We start from the raw sequence: 25,944 nt of genomic DNA on the forward strand, positions 1-25,944 counted from the left end.
ATCCGGAGTCCCGCTCCGACGGACACAGACTGCGCGTAAAGCGCAAGTCAACATCCGCCTTAAATACAGAGCAGAGAGCTGCGGCGTGGACGAGTGCAAAACTCCAAACAAACAACATGGCAAGACTAAAGTAGACCTATAAAAAAAAATACAAATCATAATACCTTGAAAATATGTCAGTTAAATATATCAAATCTTTAAATTCCATCGACGTGTCCACAATATAATCAATGAAGTGGATTACAACATTAAGTCTACTTTATAAGCGCAGAAGTGCAAAGGGGGGAAAAAGTGGATAAAATCCGATAATATTTTTTTGTTAAGGTCAACATCCGACAAAGCAGCAAAAAGGAGACACTAGTAATTATATTGCATTGTTAAAAGTTCAGTTAACATTATGGCAATGAGCCAAAAACAATAAAAGAAGACTGGATATAACACTTCCTTAAAAAAATAAAATAAAATAAAATAAATTAATAAAAAAGAGACACGGGACCAAGATGTGACAGGGTCAGCTTTATTATTATTTTTTTTTACCTCATCAAACAACATGTCACTCAAATGAATACATGAAACTTAAATCCCTGTAGAACGTTAATAATTTCTGAAATTAAAATATTGCTATCAAATGATATTAAAATGCCTGGCTCTCGTTGAAGATTGAACCTAATTTGTCTTTCTATTCGGAGAGCTCTCATACGGGCTTATGTTTCTGTCCAGACAGAAACAGAGGCAGCGCTTTCATTTTGAAGGTGCAATGGTTCCTCTTCCTGGTGTCTCTCTGTCACTTGACAGTTTGGTGTTCTCCCTTCCTCCCGACACATTCCCAGAAATCTGCTCCGGTCACCCACTTCGCACCCACTCGGTAGTTTCCGTGAATTAAAACGCACGCATCTCTTTTGAAATCCACAAACTGGAGCAGAAATCCCCCTCAAACACAAAAATCACATAATTTCTGATGTTTTTGTTTTGTTTCCTTGTTTGTAAACATTGCGGCCGTCAAGAATTATCAATGCGCCCACATCCTGATGTCAGATATTGACAGTGCAGCTGCACTGAGCTCATGAACACCTAATGGCTGGTGTTTCTGTTGAGATCAATAAAACATTAGGTGATTATTTTATGATCTCACACACGCGGGCCCGTTTTGTTCCGAGCTGGGAAAAATGTTTGTCCTTGACCCAGTGATGTAAGTCATCAACCAGATTATTCATAGTCACGAGATAAGGGTTCAAAGGACAAGCTGCCCTTGTTGGAGACACTGCATTTTATCTGACCATAAGGAGGATGACCTCGTTGGTTACACTGTCGTATTCCAGGGCAATAGTTGCTTTTGACCTGCCAAACTTTGGTTTTAGATACAACATCTATCCATCCAGTGTTTGAACCTCTATTATTCTCACTGTGAGGCGAGAGCGCCAACCACTGCGCCAATGAAATCAATAGCTTTTGAGTTTTCAAAAGCATAGACATGTATTCAACCATCATTCACTGTGGATACATGATTCAAATACTTTTTAAAAAGCAAATATTTAATGTAAGGACTACAGATGATTTCACATGCAGTGCTGATTTGTGTGTTTGTTTTCATGGTTTATGAACTGTCGCATTACAGAAACAAGGTTTAGGCTTGAATGAGAGTATAGGAATTACTGTGTGGAGTTTGTCAGACAATGATCTGCCTCAATGGAACATTTTATTATAAATTATCTGAAATTTCTTATGAGTTTATCTGAGACACTTTAGGTCCACCCAGGATTGCCAAGTCTGCAGGTTAAGGTTAATATTTTTGTCCTCAGATTGAGCTTAGCCGATTGCACAGATCTACTTTTGTATGCAAATTACAATATTTTCAAATTACAATCTCAACCACGTTTTGCTCTTGAACTTGGGGCGTCACTCTGGATGTTTCTTAACATGAGCAAAGGAGAAAAATCATAAAATCTTCATATTGAACAGCCACATCTATTCCGGCAGACAGAATTCAGTGTGGAAGGTCTGTACATGAATCAAACGATTGGCTGGTTGTGTCACTCAAGACTTTGAACTCCTACATTTATTTTTGATCACCCCACTCTGTTTTAAAAGGCTGTGGAAGGAGAGGCAGACAGCCTTAAACACGGGTTAAATGTGCATGTTGTTCCCCATCCTTAGATAATCTTTTTTTATAGGAGCCATACAAAACTAAATGCCAAAAAAAAAAAAAAAAAAAAAAAACTCAAAACTGGTTGGTTGTGTAAAAGTGTTGACGATTGTATCCTGTCATGGCTTGTTTTTCTCCTGAGACTCTAGGTGTGACACTACTATGGGGAAATTTGGGGGTTTTTTTGTGTTTGTGTTCATACAGAAGAAAAATGTGTGTAATATTGAGCAAACAAGCGACTCACAAACTGAGAGGACACATCATCTCCCATATACCACAGCACGACTGAGTGGTGAAACTTAAATGATTCAACCTAAAATTACTTTAATAAAACAAACAATTCCCTTATTTTGTTCTGCATCAGCAGACAAAACTATAGTTTTAAGTCTAAACATAAAAAAAAAAAAAAAGAATCCATCTGTCAAACCTTTACACATCTTCAGACATTTCTGAAAATCCAGACATCTCTTGTATCAATATACAGTATTGAATGTAAGAAAAAGGAAATAAAAAATATTGAAATAATACTGACAAAACTGCTACTCCACATAATTAAATGGAGCAGCTCGTGAATTCAGAATAAAATCTACTTAATTATATATTCATATGTGGCCATCCATGTACCTCTTGTTCAGGACATTGAGTTTATATGTGACATGTACAAAAGTGTCAAACTTTTCCTTCACTGGTTGGAATTTTATATAGAAAAGCCCTTTTCATAGAACTTCAATGCTTTTCAAAGTTTAGAACTGAATAAATCGAGACTTGAACAAACTGCTTCCAACAAATATGATGATTTCTGATCCTGTTACTTCAAACTAAATATATTGGAACGCGGCTCTTCAGTGTCCCCACTTCAAATCGCTTCACACACCACTTCAGTAATTCAAAGGTGTACGGAGACACTAGAATCCTTACAACAGGTCCGATTTGAAACGCCTGCCTCCGCTAATTGTCCCGAGGAGTCGGCATCACAGCTTTAACGAGAGTCCCGTGGCGTTTGGACGCCCCGGGCGGCGAGACGAGCGCCCGGGTCGGAAGACGTCGGAAACGGAGGCGGGACCCGCTGGGTGCTATTCCCCCGAGTGAGCCTCCAGGTCGGTGATCAGCACGTTTCCGTCGGACTCTGTGGTCTGCGAGCCGGTCTGTCTGTAGTAGGCGCTGCCGAGCGTCGGGAGTCCGTGGAAACGTGCGGCGCTCCTCCGGTACAGGAACCACGTCGCCCCTGCCAGCAGGGCAAAGATCAGCACGGCCACCAGAACCGCCGCGATGATGACACCGTGATGCAGACCTGAAACGCCAGACAGGAGAGCTTTTCTGTAGCCTTGTTGCTTTTCTTTTTCTTTTTCTTTTTTAAATGTGCGGTGAGATGATCCTATTAGTGATTTACATTGGACAGGATTAAATAATGGCGGCAGTATCGACCATGCAGTGGACAAGTCACACTCAGTGGTGTGAGCATTTCCTCACAATATGAAACAGTCGTCTCCCCCCCCCCCCCACGGCGGTCCCGACAAGACACGCCGCGACCGCTTAATGTTTTCAAGTTATTTGATATAAGGGTGCACTTTACCGTTCAGCGGTTTGGCCTCCACCTCCGTAATTACATCTGCAAGAGAACCACGCACAGCGAAGGTCAATATCACTCATCACGCGTCGTCTCGGGTATTCAGATCACGTGATACAAGGAGCGGAGGAAAATAATCTATGCGGGCATTGCTTCTTGGAAATTCTTCCCGTGGAATGTGATCTTGTTAGGAAAAAAAAAAAATTTGTCAAAACGATTTGTGTGAACAGAAATTTTCTGATTTCTCGGCGAGTTTGTGGACGCCACGCTCATCACTGTGTGCAGGTTTCTGGTTGGCCGGGAGAAGTGAAGGTGTTTTCATGTTCCATATCACTCCTACCATCTACCTTTACCCCGGTAAACTAAGTTTCGTATTTCACACGTGTGCCTCGCTTCCTCATTCGATCCGATGAGCTCACAGGCCACAACGTGTGTGGGTTTCAGGCCACGTCATGCCATCGTGATCTCTGAACGGTGAAGTGAATAAATGAGGATCTCTTTTATCACAGCACTCTTCAGTGGAGGGGTTTAATAGAAAGCAAATTAATGGTTTTCTTCTTATAGTTCATGGTTAGAGGAAAGAACAAGAAAGTGTCTCCAAAACTGGAGAAGAACTCATGGCCGACTCCTAATTCACATTGTGTGTTGCAGCATTCACAGTGACGCGTGGGTTCAAGGTAATGCTTGTGTTCCCGCTGAGAGATGCATTCCACGGATAAAACATCTATTATTTATCCAAAGTAACGTCAATTTGTTGTCAACAGTTGTTTGCAAATTCAAGCGTCTTGCGTTGAAAACAGATTTCATTTCACGTCATTTCATATCTTATGGCTACAGGGAAGAAGTCAGAAGGGGATAAAAAAGCATAAAAATCTGAAACTGGAAGCACATTATTCCGGCGGGTTCTACCGGTGTCAGGGTTTCCAGTGACAAGCCACGGCGCTTCGTTCTACCTACCTGAGATCGTTTTGCAAATAAAGCCGAGCCTTTCAGTGCACTGTGACAGGTGCCACGCGCCGTCGCGCACCTTGGCGGTAACACAGGTATCTGCCGTCAGCAGGTGGGGGTCCGGGGCTCTGCCGGGCCAGTTGGTGTACGATATTGGTGAAGCGTCCACCCAGGCCATGGAATCAGCTGAAGTCAGATGGATTGGTTTAGTTAGACGAGTATGTGGGTGTCTGATGTGCACATGAGAGAGAGAGAGAACTAAAAAAATAAAATAAACTCTCACTGTCGATGTTGAAGTACATCCCCAACCACAAGGTCTGGTGGAAAACCTCCAACGACCAAAGCTGCTCCAAAACAAAGCGGTTCTCCGTCTCGCTCTCGATGGTCAGGACATCTGACGTGTTGACTGGAAAGTGACAACAGCAGGACAAAGTCACAACAAAGCCTCCGCACAATTTAAAGTAGAAGTTGAAAAAAAAAAAAAAAGAACTCGTAAAAACATAAAAGACTGATTCTCTTTAACGATTAAATATTAAGCAACACGGGGAAGAAGAAAAAAAGGCTCCGTCCTCAATTTGAGGTTTCCTGCTGAAAATCTGTGACTTGGTCAAATAGTATCATTAATAGAAGAAAACACAACATTTAGAATTCAACACATCCTCATTCAGAATTTGAGAAATTTGATTAGTAATGATTTCTCATCTTGTTTGAAATTATATTTTTCTAAAATGTTGAACTTGTCCGTTTTGAAACTTTAAAGTAACCAATGTAAAGATTTTCAAAACAAAGTAAAGTGAGAGTACTGGTGTCAAATCAAGAATTTAAATCACCAAGTTGTTTAACATCAGCAGTCTTTGCACGAGAATTGCACATTTCAGTGCCGTTCCTATGTTTCACATATAGGGGGCGTCTGCATGTCGTTGAGCAGAGAAAACGATCAAGGACTCAGATACTTTCCTTTTTGTTTTCTTTTCAACATTCCATTCACGATTGACAAAGACAAACATTTGGCATGCAAGGCAGGGTAACACATCTACACATTCAATAAACGGCATCACCTTTACGCCTGCAGTGTTCCCGTGACTCTTCAAACGTGAGTTTCTCCACAACGGGCTCGAAGTTGTAGCAGCCTTGTCCAAATTTCACCCAAGTGGACGGACATGCCAGCTCATACGAGACAAACGGCTTGTTGGCTGTGAGCGGGGGGGGGAAAGAAAAAGGCAGACCATTTGGAAGTGCTGTGACATATTTCATGTGAAGAGCAGCTGAGGGGAAGACAAGCGTTTTGCACTGACTTGGCGGCGGGACGTGACACAGGGCTCCTGTCAGCTGAGTCTCACAGTCCGCTCTGCGCCAGCCTCCGTTCACGTCCATGTACGCGCACTCCCCGGTCACAAAGTCGTCGTCGTCGTCGTCGTCCGCGGCGTCCCAGTGCGTGTACACCGTGTCGCTGCCGTCTGACCACTGGTAATTAATGCCACTCTGAAAGAAAGCGCAGTCACCGTGTGAGGAGTCAGAACGCCATGACCACGGCTGAAGCAAATCCAAAAAAGCAAAATGTTGCATTCATCTTCACAGCATATTGCCATTTGAAACGACCGTGCCAACTCAGTCACGACTAAATGTTTTTATCGTTTTTTTCCCCTGAAAGTTTATGCGATGTTTGTTTTTCTAAAAAAGAAATCTTAATATAAAAAATGGAATTAGCGAGCTGTGAATGTCTGAATTCATCAAACGATTCACCAGTGTGTTTCACAGTATCGTGGCTTAAGTAACTCGAACATGTATGAGTTGGCTGGTATGTGTTAATAAGATGGCTTTATTCGGGTGAGGGGTATGATGAAGACTTAGTGCCTCACTTCCTGCGTTTATTGCTTTCTATGAGCAGGACATTCCTCAGAGGATCAGCATTGCTTGAATTCAGAGTGTCTGTCTGCTCGTAAAGCTCAGGGCTGGGATTAGAAGCCCTGAGATTCATCAGAGAAAACACCGCCACTGTGGATTAAACCGCGTTCGGTGCTTCAACGCTCATTTAAAATATCAGTTTTCTGTATTTTAGAGTCATTCTTTTGTTCTTTTCTTGAATTTGTGAATTTTAATTTTAAGCTCATTTGTTCTAATAACTATGTGCAAGACCAATGCAGCTAAAAAAATATATACCACATGTATTAAATCCACAATTTTCAGTCAAATTGAATAAATTCAAGTGTGAAGTGTCTGAAATTCATTTAGATTGATTTTCTGTAGGCATTTTTGTTATTGTTTTGCACCGTTTGAAGATTTTGTATAAGAGTGAAGTTCAATTTTTTAATGCAAATGGGTTGAAAATGTTTATTATTATTTTGGATTGGAAAAGACATGTGTGTCTGCTTGCGAAGATTATCTTCTTGAAGAATGATGAAGTTTTCATTTCTGACATTTTTTGCAAAAATACATACAAATCAATGAAAAAAAAGTCCTGAAGGCATTTCTTAACAAGAACCAGCAAAGTCCCAGATTTAAATAGAAATAAAATAAAAAATGTACATGACATCCGTGACACACAGACACAGCACACACAGATATATTAGAGAGGGATACATACGTCATGGCTGTACAGTCCGATCCAGTGGGGAGCTGCCAATCTATTGACAAGGACAGTAAGGAAAGCCTGGTGGTAGGCATCTGTAACGCTCACTAGGTCAGAATCATTCTCGATGCACATATGCATGGCGTCGTACCAGCTCATGTTGCCTGACACAACCCTGTAGCTGCGGCTCCTGTACTCAATATTTTCAGGCAGAGGGTGGTGATAGGAGTGTGTGGGAGGTTTGGACGTGTCTGTGAGGAGACAACACAGGAAATGAATCGGCTGTTCGAGGAAAAGTTAAGATACCGATAGGATGGTACTCGTCTTATTCTTATTTGAAAGAAAGTAAATGAGTCTTGATATAAAGTGAAGATTCAGAAGGTTTCAGGTTAATAAAAAAAAATTAAAAATAGAGGAAAAGCCGCACGGGAAGAGGAATTTGAAGTGATTTCAGTATGTGACTGACAACTGTCAAAGCGGTGTTAGATTGCAGCTCGAGAAAGCGAAGCGACTATTTCTCACTCTCTGACAGGAGAAAAAAAAAGAAGAAGAAGAAGAAGAAAGAAAAAAAAGAGTTTAAAAGACCATTGAGGGTTTGAAAAGCTTGAGTGGTCTGACAGCAAAGGGAGGAAATGATGTGCTGGAAAAACAGTCAGGGTAGCAATGACAGACAGAATAAAACCCGAGGAAAGGCCTTTACCTTGAGGTTTTTGACAAACAAAGCCGTACCCACTCTCGCTGCATTTCTCGTCGTACCACTTCCCAGTCAGGTGGAAGTTGTGGTTGTTGGACAGAACGGTGCACAGGGGCTCATCCGCAAATCCACCGAGCCACTCGTCCTCCTGGAGAGCACAGATTACATTTCATTACACCGCACACAAAGCTGCCGGCGCCGACTGAGTTTGTCTGCTCGCTTCAGACCTCCTCATTTTGACACTCAGTTCAGTTGTGACGTATCGTTTGAAATTTGTTCATAATATGGGATAAAATAAATAATGGCACCTCCTCAGACATATGATAAGTTGACCCCATTCAATTTGCTTTGAAATCCCATGACTTGTTTTAAGTTGTAGCTTTGCGTCAAATCAATGATCCAATGATATTGAAGACCAGTAACTACACTAAATGTGTTTTTTTTCCTAAATAACACTCCAAATAATTAAAGTATCGTTCATTAATGAAAGAATATAATCACACTCATAATATACTTTCTAATGACAGAGTGACAATCAGCACTACAGAAACATTTTGCTATTCCAATACTGAGCTTTTCTGCCACTCTTTACATCTGAGAGGATCGTCTTCCATATTATGTTTAACAAATTATTTTTTTCTTCCTGCAACTGTGAAATGTGATTGTCAAGCTCCATTTTGCTTTCAGAAAATAAAACCCCAAACAATTTCAATACCCAAAGTGTTGCACATGTTCAAATCACTGTTGTTCATAGTTCATCACCAGCAAAATGCACAAACAGTAAACCTGTTTTCTGTTGGAATGGTTCAGCTCAAACCTTGATGGGTTTTCAGTAAGTACGGCTGAAAGATGCATCGAAATTCACTCAATTTAATAAGATATTTCTACCATTTGGTTGTGCTAAGGCTCAGAAAGAAATGCTATTTGAAATTATTTGACACATTCCTCTTAGAGAATACTATACCCTTGTCTGTGTGGAACAAACAAATAACTTTTTTGTTTCTTTTGTGGAACAGAGGAGCAGTAATATGAAACACTATGGCACTGGTCCACTATTTGAAAATCAAGATACAATTTTAGAACCTTTTTAGTCACAAAAAAATAAACACAAGTCCATACAGGCTCATTCTAGCAGCTGACATGGGGGAGATTAAATGTAGTTTTCAGAGTGTCTTACAGTGTGATAGTTCTTTGGTTCGATTGGAGACCAGTTGGTGTAGCTGACTGATTTCCCATTGGTCCATTTCATGGAGTCCTCGTCCCAGAGACCAATCCACACCCCGACAGAGCTTCCCTGGAGCAACATGGTGATGTAGGCTGCAGGAATCGTTACAACACAAAGATAAATGACAGAGCTGCATTGCAGTCTAAAAGAAAAATTAAAAAAAACTACAAAGACCAGCACAAAACCGGAGAGAGCTCCATTTAATTTTTTGTTTTATTTCTACCTTGTTCAATCTCATCTTCTATGGCAACGAGTGAGCCTTCAAATGAGGAGCAAATGGACTGGGCGTCTTTCCAACTCTTCCCCTCTTTTGGGCTGTCGGGGAGATGAAGCAGTAGACACTGCCGACACACACACACACACACACACACACACACACACACACACACACACACACACACACACACACACACACACATGAAACATGAACATCATGTTATGAAATGCAAACGAGTGATTTCACAGATCACCAGCAGGACTCCTGTGAGAACGATCAGGATTCACTGTTAAAGACTTGCAAGAATATAAAGTGTTTTGGTCCTTATAATTCAATTTCATGTGTGTGTGTGTGTGTGTGTGTGTGTGTGTGTGTGGGTGTGTGTGTGTTCAAGCATTGATCCAAACCTTGTGTCCAAAGTACAGCCACTTCTCTGGACATCCTCCGATGTAGTGCGGCTCTCTGGGGGTCTCCACCACAGACACAGTCCTTCTCTTGCACACGTACCCGTGAAGATCGCTGCACTTATTGAAGGACCACCTCCCTGCAACAAAGCCGGAAGACGTCAACCCCGGGCATGTGCAGGCGTTCCCAGGGCGTCTCTCGTCTCCCTGCTCGCGCAGCGGCTTACCTGACGAGGAGGACATGGTCGCGCACATCCTGTTCCTCTTGAGGCCGTCGTCAGCGGCGCTCCTCTCGGCCCAGTTCCCAAATTGTATCTCTGTCTTATCAGTCCACCTGCGAAAGGAAAAAGAAAAACAATTTCAATGGCATGGTCAGTGAGCTTTTATCAAGGTTCCTGGGCCACATCCCCCCCAAAAAATATCTACTCTGGTAATGATCTCGTGATGAGTTTATGTCGGTTGGAAATCTGCTTGCCTGCTTTCTTACAACACTTTTAATAAAACATATTTTCATCGTATTGTAATTACATTTTCACTGATGCACAACAGTGGATCAATTCACGCTAAATTGCAAGTCAGCATCTCCTGGAAGGTGTTACGGGGCCTTTGGATCTTTCATCTGCCAGGATCAGGAACAGTGTAAATGATTCCCCATCGCTGTTTCGTAAAGTCTACGAATCCTCCAATAACCACTATTGCATTACTGTGGAATTATTCAGACTGTACCCAGATAGTCATAGTATGTACATACCTGTAGCCACATATTATTCATATATTCTTTCATAGCATTTTCTGTATATTACTGTATTTATGATTCCTCAAGCACTTCTGGTCAGACTCACTCTGCATGCTGTTGCTTTGTACATGTCACACACAGACGATGACAAAGACGAAGGGTCTGAATTCTAATACAGCTGAAGAAAATGCAAGTTAATATCCATTTCTCGCACGTATATATTTATATGTATTATTTAAATATTTGTATATTTCTTTTCCACATATCTGGTCTGGTAATGAATACATAAATGACAATGTGCATCAAACCAGTGAATTTACAAAGAATTATACTGTTTTGTGTGTTTGCATCTTTACAGATTTGTCCTCGCTTTGTCTCCAGGTTTTGAATACTCCATCTATATGTATTCTCTACTGCTTTATCCATTTCAGTCACAGGTTGCTGACCCTGCACAGGTCAACAGTCTCTAATCTTTTTTTAAATTAACCATCTTCAATATAATTATAAGTTTTGTTTTCCAATGCTTGCTCGTGTGTCTCCTCTTTAGTATGGTATGTTAAAGGCATCATTTGTAATGTATATGTCTGATATATTCATGGCTTATTTTAAGATGAGGCTATGATCAGCACCAATTAGGCAAAAACATTTTTTTTAATCATTTTGAATTATTACTTCTTTGCCAAACAGATAGAACCTAAAACAAACCAACAATTTACTCTGTCCCGTATTAATCGATGAAACAGTTTAAAAACATCCACCCAAATCACTTCCCTCATATTGTTCACTAAAGAGAGCGGTAGAAAAACCACAGTCACCTGGCTTCCTCTCCCGGGGCTCCGACGGACACACCGATCCACCAGTCGGTGGGGCCGAGGGAAAGCTGCGGGGACACAGTGAAAAGAACTGGACTTAGCATTTTAGTGTGCAATCTCACTTTTTTTTTTCTCTTTTTTTTCTATCCAGTCTTCACGGGCTGAAAGATCAGCTTTTCAGAGCCTCGCTGACATGAGCTTCCATTCAGCGCCCTCGTTGGCCCGTGCTTCCCTTCTTTCATTGCCTTGTTTTGTTCCCATTTATCCCCTCACAAGGCTTGACACCACAAGAGACTCCTTTCGCTCTGTCCAAAAAAGCTGCTGGCATTACTCGGGGGGGAAAAAAAACACACACAAAAAAAAAAAACACAACAAAAAAAACAAAAACAGCCTTTTCTGAACTCCCAGTGTGTGGAGGCACTCGAGCATTAAAGCTTCTGTATTTGGGTGTATTTTAGCTTTTCAATGTGTCTGTAAACACTTGAAGTTGTATGAGGAACGAGTGTGTCAATTGTGTTCACACTCTTTGGTTATTTTTTTTTTTCTTCCTTCTTTTTTCCAGCAAGTGTGAACAGTTGAAAAGAATGGAGCCACTGGTCCATTCAGCGAGGACAGACTTTTGAGATTAGGTACATTTCCCGGACTGTGCTCTTTGTGCAGTGTGTGAACAGGGGAAACAACGAACTTTTGCCTTTAAATTCATGTTATAAATGGCAAAAAAAGAGGCAAAAACAGGGGGGCGTCAAATAAAAAAAAAAAAAAAAACTTTTCAGCGGATAAGTCTCTATATCTCACTGAAATCTTAGAAACCAGCTAATGTTACTTTTTTTCAGATTTTCTGAAGAGTATTCAGAATTTTCAATAAATTAATTGATGTACTTGTCGAGCAGAATTTCGGATTTTCCACATAATGAGCGTTTTCCTACTAAATCCTCACCAACAAAAATATGATAAAAAAAAATGTTACTGAATAAACATGATCACAATTGATTTCAATGTTGTTGCCTAAAAGTTATTATGAGATTTTTTTTTTTACTAATTTCATAAGTGGCATCCTGCTGTTTCTGGTGTGGCAGAAAACCGACCCGCCGCAGACGCTCCTTGACGAAATGCAGCTCCTCTCTGGAGTGAACGGACAGCAGGTGGGCTCCCATCATCTGACAGGCCAGAGAGACGGCGTCCCAGTTGAACGGCTGCTTGGCCAGCAGGTACTCGGCTCCGCGGTAAAACACCCAGGGATCGCTCTCTGAGGCGGAGAGCAAAATTTAGTGACAGGAGCCAAAATAATAACAATTGGCTTATACTCTTATCGGTTAACATTTAATAATGTATTCCCACAGTTTAGCCTGATTTAAAACACTTTGCTGCTCATTCACACCTCCGAGGAAATAAGAGTCTCCGATTAAATGCATGATTTATCAGGGAGAAGTGGGAAGTCCAGCATCTTCGAACCGCTTAAGTAGTTAAATGTCAGCTCGTGTTAAATCGGGGGTGTCAAACATGCGGTCCGGGGGCCAGAACCGGCCCGCCAGAGGATCTAATCCGGCCCGCCATGTGATTTTTTTTTTTTTTTTTTAAAGTATAAATATGAAAACTGACAGAGGCTGATCTAAAAACACTGGATTGGCAAAAATGACCGCCCTTGGTCAGAATTAATTAATGCATCTGTGGAGGTCACGTAACACAACACCTTTCACAATAAAGGTGTCCAATTTATGTGAAGTGATACTTTAGACACGTAAACTCAAAAAATATTTCCAGATGATGACAAATTGTTTTAATCCTGAATAAAAATATGACATCCAGATACAGGTGACTGAGGGTTGTTTTTTTTTTGCAAATATAATAATATCTCATTAACTTTAATATGTAAATTTCAGAATAGACTGGAAAATTCTTGCAGTTACAAAAGGATCAAAAGAAGGAAAGACTTTGACATTTGTCCATATCTGCAGTTTAACATGTTATGTTTGACTTGTTCGGCCCTCCAGAGGTCAGATCAGGTTGGATGTGGCCCCTCAACTAAAATGAGTTTGACACCCCTTAAATATTTACACTCCGGATAACGTACAGGCCCTTCAGTTCAGACACAAGGAACCAAAATCTCTGCAGCAACTTGTCACAGGTTTATCCTGTCTTCACTGCATGTATCCACCAGAGGGCAAGAAAACTAGACCGTTTAAAAAAAAAAATTATATATATGAAAAGCAGAAGTCAATGACAACTATGATTGCAGTGCAGAGAAGTAGAACTAATGTAGATATTGAGAAAGATTACTGCTGCTGGGAGCACCACATTTCCTGCATTTCTTCAACTATTGTGTATTTAGTTTACAACTTTTTTTTTTTTTTAAGCTGATATGAATTGTTGCAGTGTACTTACGCTCTGTGTACCAGTAGGGTTTTTTTAGTTTATCACCTGCAAAAAAAAAAAAAAACACACAGATTCAATCAATAATGTTGTGTGTTGATACATCAAATCACTCCATCGACATGTTGGATCGTTTACCTCTGGACACTTTGCAGATCCACTCGTGTTTGGTGTCGCAGGGCTGAGGGACGACCGTGTTGGTCAGGTCACTGAACACGCCGCAATCCCGCCGGTCATCCTCGTCATTCTTATCTTCAATGAAGGACATCACCACCTGCACGGGGTTCAGACACATGGGACGACTCCGTAATCCTTTATATCTTCCCAATATGTGGATTCGAGAAGCTGCCCCCCCCCCCCCCTGTACTGTCCACTTACGGGGGAACCATCGGACCACTCCCAGGATCCAAGATATTCAGGGTCTCTCTTGTTTAAACCCACCCAGAAATGGCGACCCTCTGTTCTGAAAGAAGAGAAGGACACACACTTACTGCAACACAAGTGTTCACAAGCAAGGCAAAAAAAATTTTTTTAAACCTCATGCAGTCAGTAATTGTTATTATCATATTAAATTCAACAATATTATGTTTGGAGCAATATTCTTCACCGTGTTCCTAAAACAGCCACTGTGTAATTAGTACAATATACATGATCTTTGACAAAAAAAACCTAATTAATCTCCACATTTTTGTAAATAAGTTACTTATTTATCTTTTCATTGGTCACTAATGTTTATGTGGAAAGTAATTATTCTTTTATCAAGATTTCATTGAAGGTCCTAACTGTGTCTTGTCACGTTGTGAGTCTGTTGTATAAGACGCTTGATACGACGCTTGATAAGTCAAATCAAAATACTCAAAAAAATTCTTATTTTATTATTAATATGCTTTAAAATGCTAAATAATTGTAAACATAAATTGGGCTCAAATCAGGTCACTCAAATCTGTTCATTTTAGTATTTCCTTATATCTCAACAGACTGCATGACGTGCATTTTATTCCTATTTATTATGAATATGCAACATGTCCTGACGAAAGCCTCTGAGGATAAGCATGAACGGCTTGTAAACCTTCCAAAAGTACATTCGCTTAAAAAAACCAAAACAAACATCTTCATAAATCAAGAAAACGTCTATATGCAGAAGTCTACCTTAGTTTTATTTGCTGTAACACTTCTAAGTGTTGCTTTGACTACATATTTATATTATCCCTGCAGACGTACTCATCTCTGGATCACAATTTATTGGACTTCACTGCGCTATGCACATAAAACTAAAGAAAACATCTCAACTGACGCATTTCTCAGTTCCCATCACATTCCTGCACTGATGAGCCCGGCGGGGCTGTACCAACCCTTCAAACATGGTACTGAGGAGCTGCTTGACAAACACCTGCTCCTCATAGTGATGGAAACTGGCCAGCTGAGCTCCCAGCGCCTGGCAGAAGAAGTCTGCTTCCACCCAGGAGCGCTTCATCAGAACCTTTTCGTCGTGGAACACCTATGGGAGAAAACAGCGATCACTGTTGTTTTTACAATTAGTCAAGAAAACTTGAAATTATTCCCCAACTACTGTGACGAAGGAGTCCATATACAGTAGATCGTTGTCATTAGTCTGAAACAACCTCAGCGTGCCAGTGAAGGTTCTGGGATGTAAATATGGGACTTTTAGAGGCGGAATGACAATCAAATTATTAACAAAAGATCTGTCACAAAAAATAGCTTAATTGTAGAACTTTGAAATAAAAAAATTAAAATAAAAAAAAAATTGTCTTTAAGGATGAAAATGTTCCTACATCCCCTGACTTTTATAGCTGAAGGATGAACAAAATCCTCTATTCAGAGTAATTAAAGTTATTCACCAGCAGATCCAAATTAAATATATCGTCATGTTTATCTTATGCTGATTTGTAAATGTTGGACAACCCACTTCCCGTGTGTCGTTAACAACAACAACAAAAAAAGGACTGTGTTTAATTGTGCTTTACTTTTATACTCCCACATGGAACTGTTTTTTTTTTCAGTGCACCTGAGAAAGTTCCTTTCAGTTCCCGGCATACCGATCCTACTGTATCGTACAATAATGCTCAACGCGTTCAGCGTTGTATCCTGTCCGCAAATAAAATACAATGTTGAATGTAATGCGTTGGGGAATTGGAGCAAAAGAGTCTGAGAAGTTTAGGGGGAAAAAAACAATCATTTCACTAAAAAGCCTCTAATGAGTTCGATTTTCTTTTTGTTCTCATTTTCTCAACTCTCACCACGACTTCTTGCATTTCATTTTGTCCCATTTCAGTTACATTCATGCGAGGTTGGAGATGGATTTAATGGCAGGATTAAGATGGTCTCGCCTTAAAGCAGTGGAGCAGGCCGGAGTGCGATTCCCACCCGGGAGGACAGGGGGCGTAGGCATCAACGTGGTGCTGTGGCAGCTGAACGTCGTGGTAACTGCTGACGCTCTGCTTGCAGACTGAAAAGGCCTTGTGCAGTTTGCAGTCTTTCACCTCCCAGTGGCCCAGAGCAGGACCGCCGGACAGAACGACACAGCCGCCAGCACTGACTGGCGAAAAAAAAAAAAAAAAAAGAGGATCAGGTTAAAATGTTAAACACAATATCATTGATGTGAAAAAAAACAAAAAAAAGAGTACCTGGCTGGTGTTTGTTCCAGTTTGAGAAGGTGAGAGGTAAGAAGGAGTCATTATGCCGGGGCCATGTGTACTCTCCCCTCGAGTCCGGGTCTGAGAGCGCCGTCCAGTACGACGTGCTGCCGTTGGCGCCCCTCGCATTCAGCAAGCTGTTGACGAACGCCTGCTCAAACCTGCCGGCACCAGGAGCGAAGAGACGCCACATGAGGAGATGGGCTTCAATGTTGCCAAAACATGGAAAAGTATATATCTTTTGTTAACAAAATACAAGAGGCCGCTCGATAAACCACCTGTTTTCCACAGTGAGAAGAGGAGATTTGCAGTAATAGCCCCTCTGTGCGAACTCAAAGCTCTGTTCATGACTCGTAACCATGTAGCAGGAGTGGCCGTGCCGCTTCCAGCCCTGAGAAAAAAAACCAAAACAAAACTGCAAAGCCTGTTGCTGTTTAATTGCGTAATACAGTGATCCTGTCCAGGATGTACTCTGGGATCTGCTCCAGTTCTCCGAACTTAAGCTTCATGAAGTGGTGTAAATAAGTTTATGATTTAGAAATTAGCCTGAATCCAACACCTTTTTTTTTTTTTTTTGCAGGAGCTGATAATTCTCTCATTTCTGACGTGATCGCGTCAACGAACGATCATAAAAGTAAAGGACAAGGAGGACAAATGTTACACAAATCATTCCAGAAATTTGGTTTTAGGAAAGTTTTTTTTGTTTTTGTTTTGCCAGTTCAGCAACTTGAGTAGCAACAAGCTGAAGATTGTCTGGGAGCTTGTTGTTGCTCCGGTGCACGAGGATAAATAACAAGGACTTGGAACCAAAGCAGATTGGTAGATAAACATGTACCAACAAATCTTGGGAATCCTATTATGTGTGTGTGTACGTGGATGATCAAATGTCTGATATCGTCATATATATACATAAAATTAACTGAGCGACAAGTACAGTGAGTTGAAAAAGCATTCATAGCCGTTTGAACCTTTCAACACACTGCACTAAAACAATTGAATGGTTTTAATTTGAAAAACAACACAAGGTGAAAACGATTCTAAATCGTTTTCACACTTTCTGTACATGTGTTAAAGTATAAAAATAATGGTTAAAGGCCAACATTTTATACTTCAGTTTCAATATTATTTCTAACAAAAATAAAGGTTCTAAATAGAATCCATATTTTATATAAAGTCCAACCAGATTGTTATGAAATTACCTTTAATAAATAAAGTATTCACACAAGTCGGTGTCCTTCTAGTTTTGTAACTCAAATAAAAGAATTTGGGTGTTTCTGGTCAGGTTTACACAACCGAGGCAGACTTTCAGACTTACCCATCCCTAATCTATTCTGCGTGTTGGACGAGACAATATTTCCTCAATAATGTTCCGGTCCATTTGCGACAATAAAGTGTGTGTGAAGGATGTTTTGACAAGTGTTGCTTCTCTTCACTCCGACATGCCGTCGACCTCCAGCTGCACTGAGGCCTGAACTAACATTGAGCCTGAGCTCGCCACTTTCTTCACAACTGAAATGTGAGTTTGAACAACTGACTAATTCTAAGCGAGGGAAAGCTTTACGCATCCTCGCACCTCTTTACCTCACATGACACGTTTAATAGAGGGATTTTGGAGCATAAAGCAAGAGTTCCGTTTGATGAAACCGCAGCAGGAGTCATCACCGGCTGCTCCGGCACGTCTTCTGATACGACGCCTTCAGGGGCAATTTCAGGCCTCATGTTCCAGGGCACGGAGTAGCCCGATGACTCAGGAGTCTGATATTCTTGTAAACAGTGTCAAGGAGCAACGCGAATGCCAGACAATACGTCAGCGGCCAAGTGAATCAGCTCATTGTGCTTGCGGAGGGGCAGCTCGCTCTGAAGTCGAACTGCAGCGGCGGCGGCAGGCGCGAGGCTCGGTCTGGTGTCGGGCCCGGTTTCTATGGAGCTATTGTGACGCTGAACGTCGCAGCACAGCAGAAAATCTGCCTGGAATAGGTCACTTTGAAAACACGATCGCCGCAGTCTGGTCCAGGAATTCAGACCAGTGAAAATAAAAAATATCTTCTTTTTTTTTTTTTTGAACTTTCCGAAGTATTGCACATTTGTCTCGCCATCCATATCTATTAATTGTCAAAACAATATCGGTGTTCTTTAACATTAAACTATTTTGGTTTACCGACTCTGCCTCCAATACAGATTTCATCTCTTGAATGCATTTGACCTTTATCGACCATTGTGATACATCTCAACAGCACCGTGCTTCCCCTTCTTACTTTTTCCATTATTTTACCTCAATTACATACACGAGCTGAATCGTTTGACTGGTTCAAGTGAAACAGCATTTCCAGTATTCAAAGTTTCGAGCAGAATATTTGGTGGAAAATTGTGAGACCATTTTATTTTTTAAGCAGCTTTTGTCTATAGTCGATGCACTCTGACCTCCTGCTAACAGGCCCGATATGTAACAACGACCTGAATTGTGGGAAAAAAAAAATTGTAATATAACCAAAAATGAAATAACTGGCCAATAATGTCAAAAGTTTTAACAAGAATTTAAATGTGATCTTACTGTGTTTAATGGTTGTACATTATTTTGTACTGATGATTGGACAAATAGATTACAGCTTATAGAGAACAGAAGACTACACATGATTTGGACAACAGCAATCATAAATAAATACTATGACCTGTATATAGATATATTTATAATCAAATAGTCCCTGTAACCTGTAGAACTCATTCTTTCAGTTTTATTGAAACTGAAGCAGTTAAATCTAAATGTCCAATCCATGAAATCTTTGACTCTCTTTATGATGTAATTAAATTATAACAGTGTTAGTGGAAACATATTTTACCAGCCCCATAATGTAACATCAAAACAGTTTCATGTTTTTAACTGGATGTCTTGTTACATTATTGACCAGTTATTACACTTCGGGTTTCATTCCAATATATTGTACAACAATTTGAGTGGTTGTTGTATATCTGGCTCCAACAGGCCTGTTTTTCTCTGAACCAAAACCAAATCCAATCTTGAGGACAAAACTGGAGGTTCCCATGAGAGGATTTGATGCAGCTTTGGTTTAGGGTTAGATTAAGGTTAGTTTACAGCTTCGGAAAGTATTATTCAACGTCGCTGTAACGTCCCTCGGGACACGTAAACATTCAGCGGTCATGAGCCTACCTGAGGACAGCCTTCATCCCAGGCGGCACCGTGATCAACAGGATTCCGACTCTCTCTTCTGCACACGGCGGGCAACCGTTTCTCACACGACGCCAACAACCAGGTGCCTTTCTGTAAAACAGGCCGTCACTTTATTCTCACGAGGGCCTCGGCCAGTATTTAATAAAAAAAGACACAGAGTGACTGATCAGATAAGATCAAATCAACAGGCACAAAAATAAGAAAGATGCATACGTTAAGCCACGGGTTTGCTACCTTTGAGTCCACGCTGACACACAGTGCCGTGTCCAGCGCAGGATGAACAGGGTGGTACTGCTGCCACAGGGTGAGAGTCACCGGCGATCCGTCGGACCACTCCACGGCCGCCTGCGACGGCCGTTTCCAAAGACCAATCCACACTTCCAAACTGTCCCCGGAAACTGTGAAACACGGGGACGTCCACACGCAAATGTTCAGCCTCTACAATCTGTGTTTTGGTTTTTTTTACATTGCGTGCCGTCCCTTACAGTTTGCCAGGACGTCGAGGAGCATCTCGACCTCGGACAGGGAGTGGAGGCTCGTGAGGTTTGCGCCCAGAGCGCTGCACGCCCGGGACGACTCCTCCCAGGTGCCGGCCTCCGTTTCCGCGAGCGTGCCGTAGCAGAAGCCGTTGTGAGGCCGCCAGCCGTCTGCGCACTCCGTGTGAGAATACTGCCAGTTCTCTGGGAGAGCGCAGAGTGGAGGGTGGGGAGAGACGAGACGAGAACAGAACAGAATGACACACATCCGCAGCAGACATTGTTTTTGGTCGAGCCGCCAACAGTGCAGCCGAGCGGAAGGTCAAAAGGTGACTCTCCAGGTGCAGCCCAGCTGTTGAAGCCAAAAATTACAAGCCCCGCCCCTAAAAAAAACCCTCCAGTTTTGCACTCGGACACCAAACATATCTATATATATATATGTGTGTGTCTGTGTATAACATTCCTTTCAAGGAGCAGGAAAGCAGTTTATGTGAATGCAAAGTAACCGTGTGTCTCCCGGAGGCTCTTACCGAGCGGCTCAGCTCGACGGCTGTCGTTCGGTGTCTTCTTGCAGATGTAAGGCAGAGCAGACTCGCAGGAGAGACTCTGCCAGTGACCACTGGAGGCCGAGTTGTACACGCCACACTGTTGGTCGGCCTGCAGCGGGCTGGAAGGGAGAGCTGACGAAGACACAGTGAAGTAAAAAAAAACTTTGTTTTCTCATCATTCGGTGTTCAAAAAGCCACAAAGAAGACTTTTTTTTCTTCTTTTTTCAATTGATCCCCAATAACTTACTGTGAATCCACTTACCATTATCACTTTCATTACCCTTTGTTTCGTGTGCAATTTTTTCATGTTTTGGTTGAATGAAAACTTTATTAATCTTTAATAAAAAAAAGTATATGCACGTGATTCTAGTATTATACAAACATGGCCAGGAGTTCAAATCTCACAGAATAGACATTTCCCTCTAAAATAAACAAATAATTCTCTACCTGCGGTGTAATTCACTAAAGATAGAGGCGCTCCATCAGACCACTGCCACCCACGTCCATCTTTCAGGTGATTCAGCCCGATCCACACCATCGCTCCAACACTCGCCAGCCGATCTGTCAAAAAAACATCGAGATACGAGCTGAATGGAAGTCATTGTTAAGTTACTAGCTGGTCACTTTAAATATTACAGAGGAGAAAATAAAAATAGGGTGATATAAATATGTCAGAAATAACCTAACATTGAGATAAAGTACAAGTTAGAATGTTGTGGAAAAAAATACAACAATCAGATTTTTACCTTTGATTTGTCCTCATCAGGTTTACTTGACACTTTGTTTCAAAAATATGTCTCTTCTGAAAATTAACATTCATTTTAACTTTTTTTTTTTAATTTTAGCTTTTTTTTTGCCACCTGTATGTGTTTTTTTTTTTTTTTTCCGTCCTACCTCTGATGTACCTGTGCTCCGCCAGGCTGGTGATGCTGAGCAGGTCTCCGCCCTGAGCCTGGCACGTCGACAGCGCCTGACTCCAGGTTAAGATGGTGTACAGGTTGAACTGGTAACACGCCCGCAGCTCCTGGTTGGACTCCCAGAATCGATCGCAGCTAGAATCTACAAAGAAAATCCACGACAGTCAAAGTCAGACCAAAGAAAAAAGAAAAAAGAAAGAGCTCATTTACAATAATTCAATCAGAACCACCTGAATCAAAACACTTTATTAATTCACAAATGGTGAGCAAGTAATGGGTGAAATAGAAAAGAAAAAATACAGTGTTCTGAGAATGTCTAAAACACAGAAAGAAGGATTATGCTTTGATATATAAGGCTTTTCCCTTCTGTTGCTTGTATAAGATGTTTGAGTTACATTTAAAAGAGCCTTCGTTCATTTCAAGTGGTCAAGTGCTACTCTGTCTGGATTCGCCACGTGAACTTTTCATAACCAAAACTGCAAGGTCACTTAAAAAGTCAAACAAACTAGCAGAAAGCAGTGAATTAGACCTTTGAGCTCACATACCGATCATTATAACGGCCACCAGGACTCCCACAGTATAATCATCCCATCACAGACCAGATTCACCAGTGAGTCATACACTTGTAACGTGAGCTTCTAACCAGATATTCAAAGTTGCAGTCGAAGAAAGGAAGAAGAAGTCGAAGCACTGACTCACTGAACATTCTGACAATTCTATGTCATAAATTAAATACGGGCAGATTATTAGTAAATCCATAAGAGTGTTATGGTTTAAAAACATAAGCTTGTTACCTTTATTTGCTTTGAAGACAATGTTACAATGTAACACCTCACAGTTGTATCTTACATTACTGTTACTTTCAGCCTTTTGTAATCTACATTACTTCCGTTACTTCCGTGCACACACAGTGCTGTTTCGCTACGCATTCATTGTACCTGGCACCGGACAGAAGCCCCATCTTTCAGCGTCATCGTAGCGGGTGGTGGTGGCACACCACTGAAGATGGTCCTCCCGGCCCTCAGTCGTACACTCGTAGAACCATTTGTTGTTGTACTTAAAAGGGAAGGTGCACGGCATCCCGTGTGCGTTTCCCAACAGAGTGTGAATATCTGTAACCAAAGCGATCCATGACCGTGACGTGAAGGGACTGCGTGGAGCCGAGAAGCATTTTCAACCGACTTGCGATGTCTTCAGCGCTTACCTTCATACGGATACGAGCAGGGCCCCTCTCTTGGACTGTTGTACCTTTTCCACTCGTGGTAAATGTTCTTCTTCACCACCACCAGACGGCCGGCCACGGCCACCCTCCAGTGGGACGCCCCGTACAGCATGTTCCTGCTGCAGCGCCACCACAGCAGCGGGAGTTCCATGTCGCACTCGAACGTGCCGAGAGGCTGCGTCGTGTCCGAAATGTTGAGCCCCAGGCAGGTGCTGGTGCCCAGGTTGAACAGGCGGTGTCGGGAGACCCACTTCCACAGCATGCGCCGCGTCGGGCGCTCGCAGTCCTCCAACACCAGGTTGGAGCGATCCACCTTGACGCATCGTTTCAGAGGCTCGCTCTCCAGGATGAACAGACCCTTTTCTGTGCGGACAAACGTGGAGGCGTAGATGAGAAGAGCAGACACAGGAAGAGAAAGTGGAAGGGATTGATTTGTGTTGTGTGGGTGAAAAAAACAAAATGCATATTTGGATGATATGATATGATAGTTTAACATTTCAATAGGTGCAAAAAGACACTTTTCCAATATTTGCCTATGGTTGTGGTTTGTCTGTGTGGCGTATGCACGTTCGCCCTGTTCATGCATGTGTTTTCTTCAGAGACTCCGATGTCCAGACAAAAGGCCCAAAACCTGAAGCAACTTGGTGATTCTGCCCATGAATTCATGACTGTGTTATTCTTAACATGTCTGATCTCTCTCTCTGTGTCCAGGACCTAAACCATTCTTTGTGCTGAATTTAAGTAATGAGACAGATTATTTGTAAAAGGTGTTACTGTAAACATCCAACACAAGATCAAAAGGGTTATTTGCAGTTTCCGGATGTCCTTCCTCTGTGTTTTGTGAACACAGTGCCCCCCCCCCCCAAAAAAAAAAAAAAAAAAACTAATATAAACAATCAGTCTTCACTTGGGATTTAGACACGAGTATTGTGATGATGAAGATGAGGAAGAGGAGGATGTTGCAAGATTGCAGCTGATTTCTATCAAACATAATTGGCTGTAATAGTTTCAAAAATTCAGAGTTGGGAAATACAGCTTTGTTTGTGTTTTTCGATGAATTGTTAAACATTTTAACAGTTTCTACTGATTTTATTTCGAGATGACTTAAGTAGCAATGTCCACCCTGTTATTGTCATAATTACTGTCTGGTCTGAATTGAATGTTACGTTATTTTTATTTTTTTCCCCATGAGTTAAAAAACACATTTTGCTCCACTAAAACAAACCTACCCTTCACTACATGATGATGACAACAAGGCTTGTTCACAACTTATTTTGTGATGAGACAATTCAGCAAAAAAAAAGGAAAAAAAGAAAAAAAACAGTGAAAACGATCATTTCAAAGCAGTTATATAATTCTATTGCCACGTTAGAAGCATAAAAAACAACTGGGTTTTTTTTCTTTTCTTTTCTTTTCTATTTCAGCAGCGGATAACTTACTGTAAAACTCCACGAGCTGTTTTTCCTCCAGCACCTCATCGTCCTCACACGCGCAGCTTTGCGCCAACAAGACAGTTACGCAAACAATCGCCACAAAAGAGTCGATGCGACGACGCAACTGCGTGAACATTTCGACGGCGGCTTGTCGTGTCGGAGCGCAAAAGTCCGCACATTCCGATGCGAGACTATTTCGGGCTCGTCGTGTGTGTGTGTGTTTCTTTTTTTTTTTCCTTTTTTTTTTTTTTTTCCTTCCTCCCGTGCAGAAAAAACTTTGGGGGCCGAGTTGCGTTTTTTTTTTTTTTTTTTTGTTTCCAGCGGGGGAACCGGCGACGTCACGTCTGACGGAGGAGCGCTGCGTCCCTGCGCACCAAAACCTGTACATTTCTCCCCCCCGTTTAACAAAAAAAGAAGAGAGAGAGAGAGAGAGAGAGAGAGAGAGAGAGAGAGAGAGAGAGAGAGAGAGAGAGAGAGAGAGAGAGAGAGAATAAAAGGTTTGCAACAGACCGAGGGACTCGTGATACATTATGTTTTGCAAATGCAAAAATCTCAGCAATGTCCAGAGAACCGGACCTGGACATGTGTAAACCGTGTGTGTTCAGCTTTCTGGAGCACATCGAGGATAAAGCATAATGTTTCAACGTGACACTTTAGAAAAACTCCATGTAAGAACTCTTTAAACTTAAACCTTTATATTAACCTCAGACTTGAAATGTGTGTTTATTTGTAATTCACGGATTTGTTTGACCGTTAGAAACAAACTCCTGTTCTTGAAAGTGTAGATAGACATCCACCCATCCATCTTCTATCCCACTATATTTCAATTTCAGACAGTTTTGGGAGAAAAGGTAGTGTACACCCTGAACATAAATAATGACAATCCATTTTATTTAGAGGCGCCTTTCACAACACCCGAGGTCAAAAAAGTTGAATTCACCAAGCATTGGTTTGTTCACCCACTAATAGAGAGTGTGAGCCAGGATTAGACCACAGTGAGACAGATTAGTTTGACCCTACTGGTGATGTGTTGTTGCAATAGCAATCCTCCTGTGACGGTCCATCTCAGGCAAACAACCACACACTCGCATTCACTCACAATTGCACTGCAATACACAGTGACCACATTTATATATCTCACGTGCACAAAGGAAACTCTAGGAGCACATGCAAACTCCACAATGAAAAGTTCTAAGAATGGATTGACTGTAGTTTAGCCAAACAAGATATATGCTTTAAAACTAGACTTTGGACTTGTTAAAAAAAAATGCACTTGGACTTTGCGCACTCTGAGTTTTTCATCCAGACCCAGATTCTCAAAAGTTACAGTACAGACTCTTTTAAAATCAACTTGAAAATCTTGACAACAGATCTGGACTCTTTTGACACAAACTATTTGAGGATTGTGGATTTTTTGAAATTTCTTTTACACAAGTGAATTCCTCAAGGTTGTGGTTAACTGTATTATTGAATGGCATGTTGAAGGATTAACGTCATACTTAAAAAAAAAAAAAAAAAACCCACAAAAGATTAGATAGATAGATAGATAGATAGATAGATAGATAGATAGATAGATAGATAGATCTGCTCTTTTCACTTCATATACCTGTTGACAAAAAGCTCCCACCCACTTTTTTTATTGGCCAACAGCAGTTTTAGAATTAGACAATGTGGTTCTTATTGTATCCCAGTGATTGTCTGTTGGAGTCTATCATGCTACATTTAATAAAGCTGAATAAATCAACGCATGCAAATTTCTGTGAATCAAAACACCCTGTGAAACAAAACACAATCTCTCAGACTCTCTAAATGGTGGTGAAAA

At 41.3% G+C, this 25,944-nt stretch overlaps 1 protein-coding gene across 2 annotated transcripts; it reads right to left on the reverse strand.

Annotated features, from left to right (window-relative positions):
- Window positions 1-2,450: 2,450 nt before the first annotated feature.
- On the reverse strand, window positions 2,451-24,450 carry pla2r1 (phospholipase A2 receptor 1). 2 transcript variants are annotated; one of them, XM_080498360.1, is made up of 30 exons: window positions 24,129-24,450; window positions 22,672-23,052; window positions 22,406-22,579; window positions 21,445-21,609; window positions 20,998-21,111; window positions 20,533-20,682; window positions 20,012-20,206; window positions 19,761-19,924; window positions 19,506-19,616; window positions 16,618-16,730; window positions 16,331-16,500; window positions 16,034-16,242; window positions 15,038-15,183; window positions 14,064-14,148; window positions 13,824-13,959; window positions 13,698-13,733; window positions 12,401-12,561; window positions 11,319-11,383; window positions 9,995-10,101; window positions 9,771-9,907; window positions 9,370-9,487; window positions 9,099-9,238; window positions 7,928-8,069; window positions 7,243-7,478; window positions 5,954-6,140; window positions 5,717-5,851; window positions 4,942-5,064; window positions 4,668-4,844; window positions 3,717-3,752; window positions 2,451-3,434 (listed from the first exon to the last, which is right to left on the reverse strand). In XM_080498360.1, the coding sequence occupies exons 1-30, from the start codon at window positions 24,256-24,258 to the stop codon at window positions 3,217-3,219; spliced, it is 4,461 nt and encodes a 1,486-aa protein (XP_080354486.1). In that variant the 5' UTR covers window positions 24,259-24,450; the 3' UTR covers window positions 2,451-3,216. The 2 variants fall into 2 exon arrangements, with proteins under 2 accessions (XP_080354486.1, XP_080354487.1); XM_080498361.1 differs by lacking the exons at window positions 22,406-22,579; window positions 22,672-23,052; window positions 24,129-24,450 and having other exon boundaries at window positions 21,456-21,593.
- Between the last annotated feature and the right edge of the window lie 1,494 nt (window positions 24,451-25,944).

This window comes from Blennius ocellaris, assembly GCF_963422515.1.
Source record: "Blennius ocellaris genome assembly, chromosome: 1".
NCBI lineage: Eukaryota > Metazoa > Chordata > Actinopteri > Blenniiformes > Blenniidae > Blennius > Blennius ocellaris.

Excerpts from the sequence above, each read along its gene's own strand:
- pla2r1 (XM_080498360.1), bottom strand. The coding sequence starts at position 24,258 with ATGTTCACGCAGTTGCGTCGTCGCATCGACTCTTTTGTGGCGATTGTT. Across the intron at positions 23,053-24,128 it reads ACAGCTCGTGGAGTTTTACA|AAAAGGGTCTGTTCATCCTG; the intron begins GTAAGTTATCCG and ends TTGTCCGCACAG. Across the intron at positions 9,908-9,994 it reads GACCATGTCCTCCTCGTCAG|GGAGGTGGTCCTTCAATAAG; the intron begins GTAAGCCGCTGC and ends GCTTTGTTGCAG.